General features: G+C 40.4%; 1 protein-coding gene across 10 annotated transcripts in view; it reads right to left on the bottom strand.

Annotated features, from left to right (window-relative positions):
• Positions 1-145: 145 nt before the first annotated feature.
• LOC113571348 (pleckstrin homology domain-containing family G member 3) overlaps positions 146-15,905 on the bottom strand; it is a 37,166-nt gene continuing 21,406 nt past the window's right edge. For 6 of the 10 annotated variants that reach the window (XM_081721900.1, XM_027000224.3, XM_081721901.1 and 3 more), the window contains 16 exons: positions 13,880-13,980; positions 11,980-12,049; positions 11,838-11,884; positions 11,194-11,344; positions 10,586-10,717; positions 9,227-9,409; positions 8,833-8,925; positions 8,627-8,713; positions 8,505-8,538; positions 8,146-8,247; positions 7,847-7,873; positions 6,764-6,774; positions 5,992-6,387; positions 4,942-5,043; positions 2,740-4,219; positions 147-2,442 (listed from right to left, as the gene is read on the bottom strand). In XM_081721900.1, the coding sequence (XP_081578026.1) occupies positions 1,643-2,442; positions 2,740-4,219; positions 4,942-5,043; positions 5,992-6,387; positions 6,764-6,774; positions 7,847-7,873; positions 8,146-8,247; positions 8,505-8,538; positions 8,627-8,713; positions 8,833-8,925; positions 9,227-9,409; positions 10,586-10,717; positions 11,194-11,344; positions 11,838-11,884; positions 11,980-12,049; positions 13,880-13,980 (3,816 nt within the window). In that variant the 3' untranslated portion in view covers positions 147-1,642. Of the gene's footprint in view, positions 2,443-2,739; positions 4,220-4,941; positions 5,044-5,991; positions 6,388-6,763; positions 6,775-7,846; positions 7,874-8,145; positions 8,248-8,504; positions 8,539-8,626; positions 8,714-8,832; positions 8,926-9,226; positions 9,410-10,585; positions 10,718-11,193; positions 11,345-11,837; positions 11,885-11,979; positions 12,050-13,879; positions 13,981-15,905 lie in introns of all 10 variants that reach the window. The other 4 variants (XM_027000222.3, XM_027000223.3, XM_081721903.1 and 1 more) reach the window with 4 other exon arrangements.

Here is a 15,905-nt window from a genome sequence, read left to right as displayed (position 1 = left end):
CTCAGCAGGCTGGGTAAACAGTTTCTGGATCATCGTTATATTTTCAAGACTTAGGCAAAATGGAGACTGCATCGGTGGCTTTGGAATGAGGAATTATAACATTTCTACAAATTACAGGCATGACTATTGTGCATTCAATGTGTAACCTTTTAATAAATATTGAGGATTATGCCTTAATTTACAAGGTGTGTGAGGGACGAGGCTCCAGAACAACCCATGGAGGAACACAGGATCCACACTAGGCTTAGATGGGCATCTATTCAGTGTGAAGCATTCATTAGTGTCTCATCTCAACTTGATAATATCCCAAACCATTCCATTATGCCAAATATGTAAAAATAAATTTAGAACAATGCCTATGGTAATTATATAACATCCTTAAAAGCATGTTATCAAATACAGAACACACAATTTGCATAATACAACATGAAACAATTCATTTGAATTAATAACTGCATAGTTAATTAACCAGCCTAGTAAGCCTACTTAAAATTGTGTAGACAATAGTATATAAATCCATAGCAGGTTACTGAGGTATGGTGGTGTGATGGACAACTTTTTTACTCGACTTTATACTGCTGATTTTAGCTTTTCAGATGTGAGAAATGTAGAATTAAAAAAAATAATAAATCTGGTACCTTAAGTGTATAAAGCGCACCAAAGTGAGCTCTTCTCCCCTCTTGTCTACTGATTATGTTTAATTGGAACAATGCCGCAGTTATCCATCATTAGTGTGGAGTGCCAGCGTTCCCCTTTCACCCCCAGTGCTTATACGCAGAGAATGCAAAAAGACCTGGCAGTGTGTCTACTTTATACATCTTTCAACTATACCTCTTAAATCTATACAAACTGTCTACCACAATGTGTAATCTTACTAATTAACATCACGCTTACTTGTTTTTATAAAATACATACTCTAAACTGTCGGAAAATAAGACATGACAATAGCTCTGGCCATTAAACAATCCAACATGCAAAGTCAGAGGAAGTGATTACACTGTAATACATAATGGGCAAAATTGGACTTATTTTGATTTGCAAAGTGGTAGGCCAAAGTGAAGGAGAATTTACGATAGCCTTGATGCTAGCTTTATCCTCCACTATAATCCACTATAATACAGCAGACTGCTGCATATGTAATTGCTGTTATGGAGATTTTGCTATTGCCCAAGTCAGAGAGCAACAGGTACAGTAATAAGAAAAAGTAAAGGTCACGATATATACCCCCAAAATACATATCCCATTATAAAATATTAAGAGGTAAATTTCTCCTGAGTAGAGGCACCAGTGTCAGTTCATGCACAAACCTAACAGAAGTATTATACACAGAAACAAAATGTAAGAAAATACTAATATACACAATTACACAACAGCAATTTTATATACACTTCTTTTATGATCTGATGTCTTTCATTTCCCAATCAGCCAATACAGCATAACCATATAAGTGGAATGGTTTAGAACCCCAGCACTTTCACTCTTAAAAACAGCCAAGTTGGATAATGAACACATGAATGCTTATGCCAAAACTACATAATTCATGCCCACCTTTACCCATGCTACTTGCACACAATGTGCCATTGTTTTGTTAACAGTCACTTGTCAAGACTAAAAGCCATTCACCAGATTTGTTCATGGTCCATCAGCTAAGGTTTTGGAATTTCTCACACAGGTTTCTGACCAGACTGTTCTCAGTGTTTGTCAGTGACTTCACTGGACATTCTCTGCCACTGTCCAACCACGTATGTGACCTCAAGTCTTCTGTTTTACCCTTTATTTCACCTGGCAGGTCAAGATTAGCATCAAATCCCATTTGGTTCTCCTCAGTCATCATCTTCTCTTGCCTCACTTCCAGGCCACTCTCCTCTGCCTCAGCCCCGATAATCCTTTCGACTATAATAATCTTGCTTTCATTGGGCATGGTTGCCTGACCAGAGATGTAATAACTCCTTTGGGCTTCTGGAAGGTTTTGCTGTGATTTTAAATGAAGTGGTCCCAGAACGTGGTCGAAAGAGCTGGCTGCATACAGTTTAGCCACACCCTGGCATACAGGTCCCTCGCAAGCTGCTGTGCCTTTACTTGGTGTTTTGTGGGGTTCTATGCTGTTACAAACTGGGGTGGAGCAGGAGCAACTCCGTCGGGCTATGGGTTGATTGGGTCCAGGCTTACGTATTCGATCTGGGACAGAACAGCTACGGCTAATTGGGAGTATGTGAGGTGCAGAGCGCTCTTGACTGTATTGTGAGTATTTGGAACGCAACTCTCTTACATCTGGCCAGTGGAAGTTCTCAGTGTAGACTGGACTCAGTGGACCCTGAGCAAGTGATCTGCTCTGAGACTGCAGTTTAGGACTGCCCAAGGAGCAAGAGCTGGGAGATGGACTGTAGGGTCTCACGTCTTTGTGCTCACATGAACCAAACGACAGCATCAGGTTCTGCATACCTGTACATATTTAAAAAACATGTTTAAAAGTCAAGTGTGAAATGGAAAATTAAAGTAAAATAAGGCATTTTCCCAATGAAAAAAAGGAGAACGAGGCAGCAGCATGATCAGTGGAAAATACAAAATTCAAGATTCTGGATCTCTGAACTATGTTAGAAAACCAACAATATTTACATATATTACAATATATACAGTATTTGCAGATATATTTTATATTTTTCTTTTGTGATACATAATCTATGTGGAAAGGCAGGTATATCCCATTTTAAAAGATCTATGAAAAGGAGTTATACCTACCCTCCTCATTCTCTGGAGGTTTGCCCTCCACAACAAATCCCAGGTTCTTGGGGTTGACATGGCTCTCAGGCACTCTGACCCTCTGCCTCACTACAGGTTTACTGTTCTTAATACGCTGGCTGTACTGCCTGGCCAGGTGAAATACCTTGTTCTTCATTATTTCCATATCTTGCAGAATTAGGTCTTCTTCTGAACCCGATCTTAGGGAGATCTTTGGTAAAGGAGAATGCTTTATTCTGTGTTTTTCCTGGAAATTGTGATTGCTTTTTGTGCTGCTCTCCATCTCATTATCCTTGACTCGGTAGTTATTAAATGGTGGAGAGGTTGAGCATCTTTCTCCAGCCAGGCTGTTGTCAGACTCCTCTGATATCAGCAGGGGTTGCCCACATTTGCTACCATAGCTCTCACTTTGGTTTGGTATTTGGTTAGGACCGGACATTTTGAAATGCCCATGCTTGCTATCCTTAGGAGCATCCTGAGGGTTCTCTGAAGCCTTAGTGACCTCAATGTCTTGCCAAACATTTATCATCTGAGATAAGGGCCTGAAGTCTTCATTTTTGCCGATCACCTCATCAACTGAGGTATCACTGCCATGTATAAAAGCTGGAATCTCTATGTCTGGTTCATTGGAGTTCTTTTCTTTGTCCAACTGTGGAAGGTCAAAAACTGCCCAGGAAGCTGGTCTGGTGCTTGAGACTGTCCTGTGAAGTGCCACATCGGTAGGGAGGCCATCGATCTGACGGCTCAGATTTCTGACCAGTCCTGCAGGGATATAGGAGAGGCTCTCCCTGCGTTTGATACTGAAATTGGCATCCTGGTGCTCCGCTTGCTCATAGTATTGCTTGATCTTGTGGATGAGCATTCTGTCCTTTTTAGAAAGTGTGTCTTGCATCATTGGTGGTCTTTGTTCTGGTGTGACTGTCCTGTTTGTGATGGTGCTTGAGGTCAATTGTTCAGCTAGGAGTTTGAAACAAATTGGCTCTGGGGAGAAACAGTCTAATTCGTGAGCCTTCTCCTTTTCCAACTGATCAGCACTGAGGCTGAGAACACTACTCCTCCTACTGCCTGTTTGTGATGAGGGGTGCCCAAAGGAGAACTCATCAACTACCATGCTGTTTCTTCGAGAAAGGCTGGTAGCAAACCGCTCAGCAATAGCACTGGCTTTGTCAAGAACAGATGTAGGTAAGATGGTGGTAGATTCGGTCATTGACAAAACTTCCTCTTCTTCATCATCATCTTCGTCTTCCTCAGGGTCATTGACATCCACAGAAAGGTTTTGGCTTGATGGAGTCCTTTCATTCTCCAGTTGGACCACACTCTGGATGGGGGGCAATAACTCCACACTGCTCTCTATAATCTCTTCTCCCTCTCTGTCTCCATCTAGGGCAGTTTCAGGGTAAAAGGGCAGCTGAAGTCCCTTTGTCTCTTCTGTGTCTCCAGGCAGAGAAAAGCTCTGTGAGCAGTGATCCCCAGAAGAATCCTAGGGAGCAGATGGAAAATGACTCACTGTTTCAGGAGGATGGGACTCATCAAATTAGGACAAACAAGATAAAGATAATATCAGCCAACATTAATGAGACTCAATTAGCTTGACAAGAGCCAACGGAAGAAAACAATTACCATAGTGACTCTTCTTTATTTTTGTTATTGTCAGTATTGCAAAATAGTTAAGCAAATGTTTTGAAGTTAACCGACTTCTATAGTGTATGAAATGCTGCATAATTTGAATTCCACTAATTTTATTTTTTATATGAAGTGCAGGCTCATTTCGAGCACCTGTTGTCTGATGCTGACTGTTCTTGGAGTCATAAGGAAATAAGGAAATTAGGACTGCAGAGCAGAGATAAGGCACAAGAGAACAGTGTTGTCAGGTCTGGGTAAGAAGCAAATGTAATGGAGACACTGGTCATATCAGGGTTTTTTTTTTTTTTTTAAATAAAGAAAGAAAAAAGTTAAAAAAACATAATGAACAAGGTGCTTAGCAGGGGAACTTGCATACTCACCCAGTTAGACTTTAGATACATTTACATCTATTGTTGTTTTAATTGATTCAAATTAAAGTTGTAATCACAATGAGCAATAAGCAATATTGTTTTTGGATACCCTGATATTTCTTTTTACAATAAACAATACTAATCACATTAGGTTTTTAATTTGATGGAACAAAAGCATTCATTGTCAAAGCCCGTAGCTGTGCTTCACCTTTTCAGCAAGAACCCAACTCTCTTCTTGTTCCTCTTCAGGTGTTGCACTTCTCTTGGACACCAGCTCATTTTCCTCACTGGCCTCATCCCTGTTTCCATCCTTAAAAGAGAAACAGAAAAAAAGAACAGAAGCATGAAAATGTTATGCAACTGTAATACTAATATTGTCATGTTGAACGTGCCTACAGGAAGGCATCCTATCTGAAGGGAATGCTCTTTAGTTCAGTATCTGTGCAGCAGTTCATCCTTTTACAAACAGTTGCAATCTGTATGAAGGCTTCAGAGATTTTTTGTGTTTTAACAAGACAACTGACCTTTAGTGACTGCTTCTGTGATGGGATAAAATCAAACATAATGGAAACCTTTGGTAAATTTGATTATAGGAGGCAGAGAGCCATTTTCAAAAGCTGCCCTCCTCTCACCTCCAAAATTTGAGAGTGAAATTTTCCTTTGATGTCAAACTTCAATCACAGAATCCAACTGATATTGCATAGCCCTCAGAACATTATACAAGAGGTTGTATTAACACAATTACTTCTGCTTTAGATTCTAAAATTTACATTACATTTTTTTAATTTTGCTTAACATGTACCGTAACATGCATATCTTCACACATCTATACATTTAAAAGCACACGAGTTAACAGTTATTGTTCAGTTCTTTGATGATCATTATTTTCTCTAATAATTGGTTGAGCACTCTCACACATACATAAACCCTCTGAGCACTAACCTAGTGAGCTCACACACTCACTTTCACATATACGTATCCTGGTGACCCATGTAGACCTTCATTTAACATAATAACATAGTTAGCTCTGATGAATAGCCATGCATACAGGTGCAGAACAACACCCTTAAGAGATGCAACATGTACTGTGAGAAACAGATGGATTACAATGGCAGCACCGTCAGTGGCATTAGCAGACCTCAGATGCAGCATGCAACAGATGGAAGTTTGACCAACAGGGATGTTTACTGGGGTGGGTGGAGGGGTGTGGGGTTAAGACATGAAACAGAAGCATGCAGATGGTGACAGTGAGTCTCACCGTTGGGACCTGAGTGAAAAGCAAAGCTCTGGCCTTATAGTGCCAGCAGGAGATGGCGGCCAACACTGAGCTGGCAAAGTCAGCTACCTGCTCGTCCTTCACCAGAATCTCTTCCTCCTCCTCTTCGCCACTCCCTCCCTGCTCCTCCACCACCTCGCTTTCTTTTTCCTCCTCTTTCTCTTGCTGGAATGGGGTTTCCAGCCTGTGGACTTCCAGGTTGGTCACACTTAGCCGGTCCAAGGAGTTTGTCCGGAGATGGAACCACTCAGACCTGCTACCCTCTGTGGTGGGCACCTCCTGATTGCCCTGGCTGGAGCTCAGAATGGTCACCCTACCCGCAGTTTGCAGAGGGAGCCGGCTGCTGTCCACCAACAAAGTGCCCACACTGTCTGCATGCTGGACGTGAAGTGATAGAGTTATGTGGGTGTAATCTTGCACAAACCTCACTGGTACACTCCAATATCAGCCTGCCTGGAGCTAAAGGTACTGCTTATGATGTAATCCAAATTACATGCATGCAAGATTGGAAGGCACATCCATTTCAGTCTTCCTAACTACATTTTCAGATACTTTATATTGACTCATTCACCCTGGGTTTTCCAATCACAGGTATGCTGACTTTTTAAAATATAAGCTTAGAAAAAAGTGCTTAGTCAATCCCTTGAAGCTTATCTTTTCAGAGCATTTTAGACACACCGTCACAGCTCCTTCAAATGCAATGGAATTGGGAGGTAAAATATTAATCAAGTAATGGTTGTGTGTGCAGGCTTACCTTGAGAGTTCCTACAGGATTATGAAGAATGTGGATCACGAGATGGTGAAAGAGGAAAAAAATTGACATAAAAAAAGGGGTCAACAAATAGTACTACATGGCTCTGCCTATCATGTCCCACAGCAATTCTGGAAATTTTGTTTTAGCCACACCGAACACCGGATCATGGCATCAGTAAAGGAGACCAGCACGTCAGTAAAGGAGACCAGCATAAGGAGGATTTCAATGGTAATCAAATTAGATCAGATTTGGATGAGAAACTCCCCTACTTGAGCCACATGTTGCTGCCTAAGAGGGATTCACTTGTCCCCTGACTTATTTTCTGTGTGAAGGACAGAGACAGCCCTGTCATGCAACTGACAACTTTCAGGTGGTCATAAAAGAGAAAGAGTGCCAGAGAACAGATGGACGAAATGGTTGGAATTTTTCTTTTATTATCTGCAAATTAAAATGCATAATAGAGGAGTGCTGATCAGAGGTCAAAACTAAGTCTGCAGTCACTAAGGAAGTGACATGACAAAGTCCTTCGCTGATGGGCTCCATAATTAACATCATTGTGTGTGCAGGTGGTGAATGGATTTGTGCTCTTTGATCTCCTGCAGGAGGGCCCACTTGGCTAGTGGAAGGATTTGAAACAAAGCGAGGTGAGGTTGACAATGGGAAGGATGGAGCACATGGCTCCCATATGAGAGATTGCAAGTGCTGATGACCCTGTCCCTGCTGTGGACCTAATGATGGAGGGGCAGGACTTGGGCTTTGAACTTTCCTTCTTATGTTTGCAAATCGCTAGCTTCTCAGGAGATGTCCTCATTACTACTTTGACCAAATCGTTTGTCTTTATTTTTATTCATTTATTTGGAAGTAAAGCCCTGATCTTGGTTTTGGTGCCACAACTTCATTTTTAAAACTGAATTAACACTATGCAGACATAAATGGTTTTAAACACTGAAATCATTCTTTTTTTCAAATAAGGGACTTTCAAACGTAGACCATCCTTAACTTCTGTTAAGCAGTTATTATTCTTGTATAACATGAAACTTGATTCAGTAAAATACTTGATACAACAAAACAAAAAGACATTACCTTTTGTACTGCTCACACTCATTGGCTCTGTGAGAAAAGAGAAGAGAAAAATGGGCATTTAGGCTTCATCTAAGTAAGGAAATATTTGAAATGTAGACCATTAAATCTGATCATTGCCCATTTGAAACCCCCGCCTCATTTAAATCATATGTTCAAAATATGTCTCATAATGAAGGAATCACTGACCACTAGAAACGTGCAGTCTAAATTTGTGTGCAGTAAATGTGCAGTCACAATTAAATCAAAGCATCTAAACCTAACTAAAGACAAATAAAACCCTTTTCACTGGCCAGTCTGACCTGAGCGCCTTCGCCCCTTCCGTGCTTCAGCGGGGAAGGCTTCACTCTGATCAGAGCCAAGCTTCTTTGACCTCTCAGGACTGTAGCGATATTTCACTGGGCCTAGAGAACAAAATGAGAGAGAGAGCAAGAGAGAGAGACACACACACACACACACAAACACACACACACACCCACACACAGATTAACACAAATAAAATATTGTGCAGTATCATGCAAAGATACTTTGTCTTAGTTAATAAGAAATTAACTTTTCACATTTCATATACGTACACATAATACTCCCCTGTGCATTTAACTCCCCATTCACGTATATAAAAAACAAGCAAACAAAAGCACACCACAACCCAACAACTCACGAGAAGATCTCATGTCCAAGATGGCGTCTTTGGCCTAAATGGAAGAGTGCAAGATGCATCTTAAAAACTGCACATCACAATAACATTCATTCGTGTTATATGGTTTCTAGAAGCTCGCATACTTTCTGTGGTATGATGGCATGATGGTTTTCCAAAATCAGTCGCTTTATGTGATGGGCCCACAGCCTTTTCTCCTCCACAGTTTTGGCCTAAGGATGGCCAAAAGGTAGGCATCACAAACCAAGTCAATGAAGACTGGGTAATATAAGGGGCTGTGGTTCTTTGATGGATTATTTGTGAAGAGTTCATGTAGGGTTGCCTCACATACCTGCATTGTGTGAGGTTGTTTGGGGTGCTTGTAGTGGGTCACACTGAAGCGAAGGGAGTCTTTGGCACTTTCAATCAACATTAGAGTGGAACACTGAAAATAATACACAAAATATCAGAACAATAGGATTAGGGTCCAGTAGAAGGCCCTGACCATGATCTCAGTGAGAAGGTAAGAAAGCAGGCCTAACTAACCCCTGCCAATTAGCAATGCACCAGCACATTTTGCAGCAGTTTTAAGCCTTTCCCAGATTGGTGGTGCCAACTTGTCATAGAGTACAGAAGTACTATAATGTAACCACTGGCCTTCACTAAACTGAGCTATGAATGGGCAAAAATAGATATTTAGGGCTATAAATCCCTAGCATCCCACTCAGCCATGGATCACCCAGTACCGTGATATGGTTCTTGTAGACATAATGTTCTCTGCTCTTCTTGGTGATTAGGAGCATCTTTTCAAAGAGAAAGAGTGTCCTCTCGTTCTTTGCTCGGTGGACGTGAAAGGTTCCTTCAAGAACCAGTTCGCCATAGGTTGTGAGGTCAGGGCCTTTCCAATTGATCAGGAGGGACTGGATCTCCTACAGAAAAGCAGACATGGTCCCCATCAGCATGGACCATAAATTAGGACCTGAACCAAATGGCCTACGCTCCATTGTCCCATTCAAACCCCTCCTACTGACTGTAGCACATTGGTAGCTTAACACTTGACAGCTCTAGGAGTTCAGAGAATGGTGCATTATGTTTAGGGGATTGAAGGCATTTGTTGTTTCTTGAAAGCCTCTGGATGTTGGCATAGTAAACTACCGTGTCCATCGACATACCTGCTGACAGGACTTTAAGAAACCTATGAGCTGGTTAAATTTAGCATCTCTGAATCCCTTGATTCCTTACATTTATATCACAAAAAACTTTGTAAAGGCTAGCTTGGTTCTGCAGCAGTGCTCTGGGTGTTTGGACTCACACAGGGTACGTGTGTCATTGCAAGGTAAATGGGTCATTTCAGACCAATTACTCATGTTCTTTTAAATGCTAATGGCCCTGCTCTGACCTTATGTCTCTGAAGGACTGATTCATCAGACATACAAAAATGAAACAACAACATGTCATTTTACTGAAATTACTGACATTTTCTGTAAAAATGTTCTCAAGGCATTGTTTGCTTTTGCATGTACAGTAGTAGAGTTGTAGTTTAAATAAATGACCCAAGCATTGACCCAAATACGATGAACATTTTTCTTTTCATATCTGGTCTAATTAAGAAGACCAGCTATGCTCCCTGTTCCTTGACATGAATTAAATAATGCCTCCCGGTAACAGCAATGATTTGTAGAAGTAAAGTCATTTCAAAAGATCATGTAATAAAAACATGAATTAGAAATAATTAAAAAGGAGCACCTTTCCTAAAGTGCTTCATAAATCACTGAACAATACATAACCATGTGCAATTAAGCCAAGCAAATGTAAAGCCACACTTTAGGCACAATACTAATATTCATCAGACTTCATAACACAGCAGGGTTCTTTGCTTGTAAACCTGCATTTGTGTTATATCTATGGCATTTAGCTGACGCTTTTATCCAAAGCAATTATGACTGAATACAATTTGAGTAACTGAGGGTTAAGGGACTTGCTCAAGGGCCCAACAGTGGCAACTAAGCAGAGATGGGGTTTGAACTGGCAACCTTCTTACTGCTAGTTAATCACATTATCCACTACAACTGCCCCAGTGTCAGTGAAGGCATGCTGCCAGTCACCTGCAGTCTCACAGCATGCTCGTGTTTTCTCTTCATGTCATTGATGTACCAGGCCACCCCTGTCATGGTGTCGATGGCATCTTCCACCACTTCATAGCCCTCCTCCTCAGGGTCAAAGTGTTTGGCAATCTCCTGAGACAGTGACAAGACAAAACACAGTGAGAGATGAAGATCTTCAAGGCTGTTTTGTTGCAAAAATAAAACAAACAAACAAAAACTAATGAATGCTAAGAAAATAGTCGTCTGAGACTTTTATGGATTCATTGATGATGGCAATATCAATCGACAAGATATTGCAAGGGGAGAGAACATAAGCCACATGTGGTGTGTGAAAGGAAAAATTAAGTATTTAAATCCATAATCCAAGACCCACATTTACTTTACATCTGTGTCTTTCTTTCTTCCTGTAGTTCACAATTCATTGATTCATTCTGTCATTCAATAAGGTTTATAATCACAATCAGAAATCTGAACAAAATCACAGGTACATCAAATATAAATAAGATGAAGAGAGGGGGAAAAAAGGAATTTAGTATTAAATGCAGCCATCTCTACAGCACCATATGAATGGCAAGCAGCTCTGCATTCAGTGGTTAAGTGGCACATGCCTGTAACAGAAGATGGTACTTCAGGATTCTCTGGACGGGCTTGAGCAGGTAGGCGCCCAAAGGAAGGGAGCACGCTAGAGATGCCTGCCGGTCCCGGAAGAACTTGGCCAGAGTCTTATTCCTCATACACTCTGTGAGAGTAGCTACTGAGCTAAGGGGGAAAATGAGGGACAGGGATTGGTAAGGGATTAAAAGACAACTGAACCACACAGCCCCACAGAGACATGCTTTGGCAGGGGCTAATGAGCTCAACCATGCAACTCTGCATGGTTGACATGGTTTCACATATGGTATGGAACCACAGTACAGCAGGGTAGTGGACATGGAAACAACCATCAGAATGACAATACACATACCCTCCCACCCCCCCTACTGAGTCAGATGACACATCTTCTCCTCTGAGATGTCAATTAACAAGACTCCCCCCTCAAGTCTTGATGAAGCTGGAGACGTGTGCTAGTGGAGCAAGACGCCAGAAAGCTGATGGCGTGAGGATGTTGTCACTCTGTTGGGGCTGCCTTTTATGTCACAGGGGGAGGAGAGTTAATCGAGATCTCAAAGGAGCCAATGTGTCATCTGCCTCAATGATCACTCACAGTGTGGAGCAAATCACTCAGGAAAAGAAATGTCGCTCATCCACTTACTTCGGGTAGTTTGTGCAGTACTGAGTGTAGATGTCAAAATACTGGCTCTGCAGATAGGAAAAAGAAAAAGAGAACTGGTGTATTGAATAGATTAGGTGTGAGAAACACTGCATGCATTTATACTGAGACTTGTTCTTTGTACCTTATTCACAAAGCAAGAGGCGATGGCCACAGGATCACTGTTACACATTTCTAAAGACTGTAACAGCTCACTGTGGAGAGAAAAAGTGATGAAGTGACAAAATGTGTATAATTGTATACTGACCATTTTAAAACACTGCACTGAGAGGCTAGCTGAATAAAGACTAGTTATATTCAAGACAGACATCGTAAGATGAATCATATTTACTTGATTTTCTATGCATCTCAAATATAGCCATGCAAAACAATTCCAGCTACCAGTCTGAAGGTAACACACTATATATATTATATATAAAAAAAAAAAAAAAAAACCAACCACACAAACACACACAATATATATAAAAATAAAATCACACCCACACAATGTAAAGATGGCAGTATATTTATATCTATATAGAGATATACTGTATGTGAAAGCCAAATAGCTTTGGTGAGTGATTAGAGGACTTTTGTCCAAGACAATGTATAATAGGTAAATCGATAGAGCAAATATTAAAATTCAAAACTGCAGAATCTGAAACTACACAACAATTTTGTTTGCCTTTACATAAAAGGCTCTTTATGTATCTACTGAAAAAAAGTCTTTAAAAAACAAATTAATGAAAGTAAACTTTATAGTACAATCATATCTCAGGTTATTCAAAAGTGACCATATTTGTGAGATTACTGATAAAACCTGATGCTACAGCATATAGAGACTGATCTCAAATCTAGAGTTTTATTTAACACTTTATTCAGGCAGTACCTTCTTCTGACCATTGTGCACAATGTTTAGGAACCCCTTTATTATACCACAAATATAAAACCTGTCAAAACCCCCAATAATAATTGCCATGCTATAGGCCACAGTTTATTTTGGTATATTGTCCCCAGTCCACAACCACAGTAGGTTTCAGCAGTATATCATATTTAATACACCATTAAAGTGGCTTCAGTTAGTGACCACCTCAAGCAAGCACTATATGGCTCATGCTCCCCCCATGTAGAAAGACAGTGGTGGGAGAACACATGATGATGTTAAGCCCATGTTGTGCCTTTGCTGCAGTGTTATAGGTAGAGATGTCTAAAAATGAGCAAAACCCAATTTAGAAAGCCTACAAAGCATGCCCTTCTAAAAGAAAACAGACAAATAATTCTATAATTTATGTATGTATGTATGTATGTATGTATGTATGTATGTATGTTTGTTTACATTAATGGCAGCCAACAAGGCAGTGTGTGTGGCTTTTAGGAGTTTTACTGTTTGAGATGCATATTCCCAACTGTGTGCATTCTTGTCAGATCAGTGACAGGTTAATATGCCAGCACAGCATATCCATTTAAACACAGCACCTGTAAAAGGTCTCTTGTGACAAAGTAAAGCCTCATTCCACATGTCAACAACATGCTGACCAAAACAAACAGTCACGCTATAGTATACATATCCCACACACATACACACACACATGCGCGCACAAACCCACAGATACCACCACCCCACGCACACATGCATATAGTCACAGAGCCACTCTCCCGCCCACACACACAGTAAAATCCTTCATTAGAGATTTCCCTTCTTTCCACAATGTGTCAGCAGATCAGAGCAAATTGTTTTAAAAAATTACTTTGCCTTAAATGGCCATTTGCCATAAAGGTCAACATGTTAGTCCAATTAAGGTACACCTTGTGACTTACGCAAGGACTTAAGTTGTTGTCATTTAGAGTAACTGTTTCTCTGATAGGTTAATGCTCAGGCCTTCTTTAAATGCCCTTTATGGCTACAGTGAAGTCAGTTGACATAAAGGTCTTGTTGGAGAACTATCTGGATTAATCTGACACTCTCTGGTTTCCTGAGTTACATGTACTATGGCTCATCTTGTATCAAGTACTGCTTTTACATAGTACATGAAGGTGATTCTTACCTGTTAAATTCATAGATGACTTCAATGTTCCCAAACAGGGAACAAACCTGCTCAGGCTTAATAGGCAAGTCTCTAGTGTCTATAATGTGAGCCAGGTAGTCCTGTAAAACAGCAATTAGAGAAAAAGATTTTAAAATTCATTCATGTCATTTATGGAGCATACCTCTCTTCAGTCTTTTTAGGCACGTTTTGAAGATTAAGATTAGTCTAATACCTAGACTAAAATGGACTTTTAATGACTCTAATATTTAGTCCAAGACCAATTTAATCCATATCTAGGACCTGGAATATAACCTCCCTAAAATTACAGTGTGTTACAGCTTTACACAGACATAAAGTGTGATGCCTGTAGGATGTCAGCAGAGGGCAGTAATGTGTTACATGATTTGCTCCATAGCTCTATTGGTGTATCCAGACCAATTGAGAAGTGACCTTTCGCTATTTTTCTTCATTTATTCCATAAAACCCAGTGGCAGCATCTGCTTATGATCTAAGGCATCTTGTTTATTTCCCCATGTCCCAAACTTGAACAGTTACCAGACATGGACACAAGAATCCTGGCATACATAAGTAATCAGGAAGCATTTCACTGCTAAGAATACCAGTGTTGACCCTCATTTTTTTCATGCTTATTTTAGGGTCTACATGTGTTTTTCTTTCAAGTTTAAAGTAAAAGTGGTTAGCAAAGTTTCCCCAAAACCTTTCAAAACTTTTCATAGAAACTGTAATAAAAACAGGTTACTGCAGTGTGTGGTAGTGTGCAACTTTTTCTTGTACTCACATGCCCAGCTTCCTACACACATGCAGCTAGACATGAGCACACAGACAGGCAAAGAGAAAGACACACGGAAACCGCTTTTGCTATTATTTTCTGTTCTGGGGAATTCCACTCGTGTGAGTGTTTCTTAAGGCAGGATGAAGCAGGACCACACATACAGAGCCTACTGCTCAAATAAGAAAGCAGCATTAAGGACAGAGCCTGTAATCCATCTTTCAGACCACTAGAGGTTACAGTGGGAAACCCAATCATTTTTCATAATACTAACACTGTCAAGGTCTATGAGAGATTCTGCTCATTCCATCACCATTTTAAAATTCAGAGAGACAAACTTTCAAGTGTATACTCAAACTATATAATACAGCCCAACGGGGTCCCACAACATTATTTGTTACTGTCAGAACATTGGTCTCTGCAATACTGTTGCTGTAGAAGGGCTCAACATGGACACAAATTATGTCCTTTTTTGTATTCTTTGAGTATCCTTTACAATTTTTAAGAAGTTTCAGGTATTCACAATAAATATTTAAATGGATAATGACAAATTAAGGCACTCATGCAATCTAACAAAATTTTGGTTAAAGTTTCACCTGATTTATATTGACCAATTTCACATTAACTGCTTATCAGAGGGTTTCTGCAAGGTCATACAGAGCAGGATTTTGTCCATGCTTAAGCAGTTCTAGACTTCTGACAGCAATTCAGAAATGTGAATTTGCTTTAATATTGGATAAAACACCAATCCTAGGTATCAATATTACCAGGAGTATGAAAAAATAAGAACACCACCTATATCATGAAAGTAATTTCAGCTTGTGTGCACCAGTATGAGTATGCTATCCTCCAGCACTTGGTATTGTAGGCAAATAGGAATCAGGTTAAGATTTTGATATTTTGGGGGACTGGAGTTCTTGAGTAACATGCAACACCTATAAGTGTGACCAAATAACACCATACAGGGCTCATTCTAGTCTGCTCTGGAGAGTGAGGGACACCATATTTGGGCATTTTGCAGTAGTTTATGTCTGCCCTGCCCATGGAGCCCAGAGAAGGATGATCAGACCACAAGCCACGAGTAGCACAACTCCATTTTTGCTCAGTGAGAGCATCGAACTGTGGAGAGAGCCAAGGGATGGGGAAATGCAAGCACTACTTAATACAAGCAGCAGTTCATTTCCTGCATCAAGACAGGTTTAAATCCCAGCTGCATTCGGTTACTGGTTATAGGTTTGAATCCCAGCTTTGGTT

The sequence above is a fragment of the Electrophorus electricus genome, chromosome 10, assembly GCF_041902795.1.
Source record: "Electrophorus electricus isolate QZ-2024a chromosome 10, ASM4190279v1, whole genome shotgun sequence".
NCBI classification, from domain to species: Eukaryota; Metazoa; Chordata; class Actinopteri; order Gymnotiformes; family Gymnotidae; genus Electrophorus; species Electrophorus electricus.
Note: the sequence above shows the minus strand (reverse complement) of the source record. Positions and strands in the feature narration are given on the sequence as shown.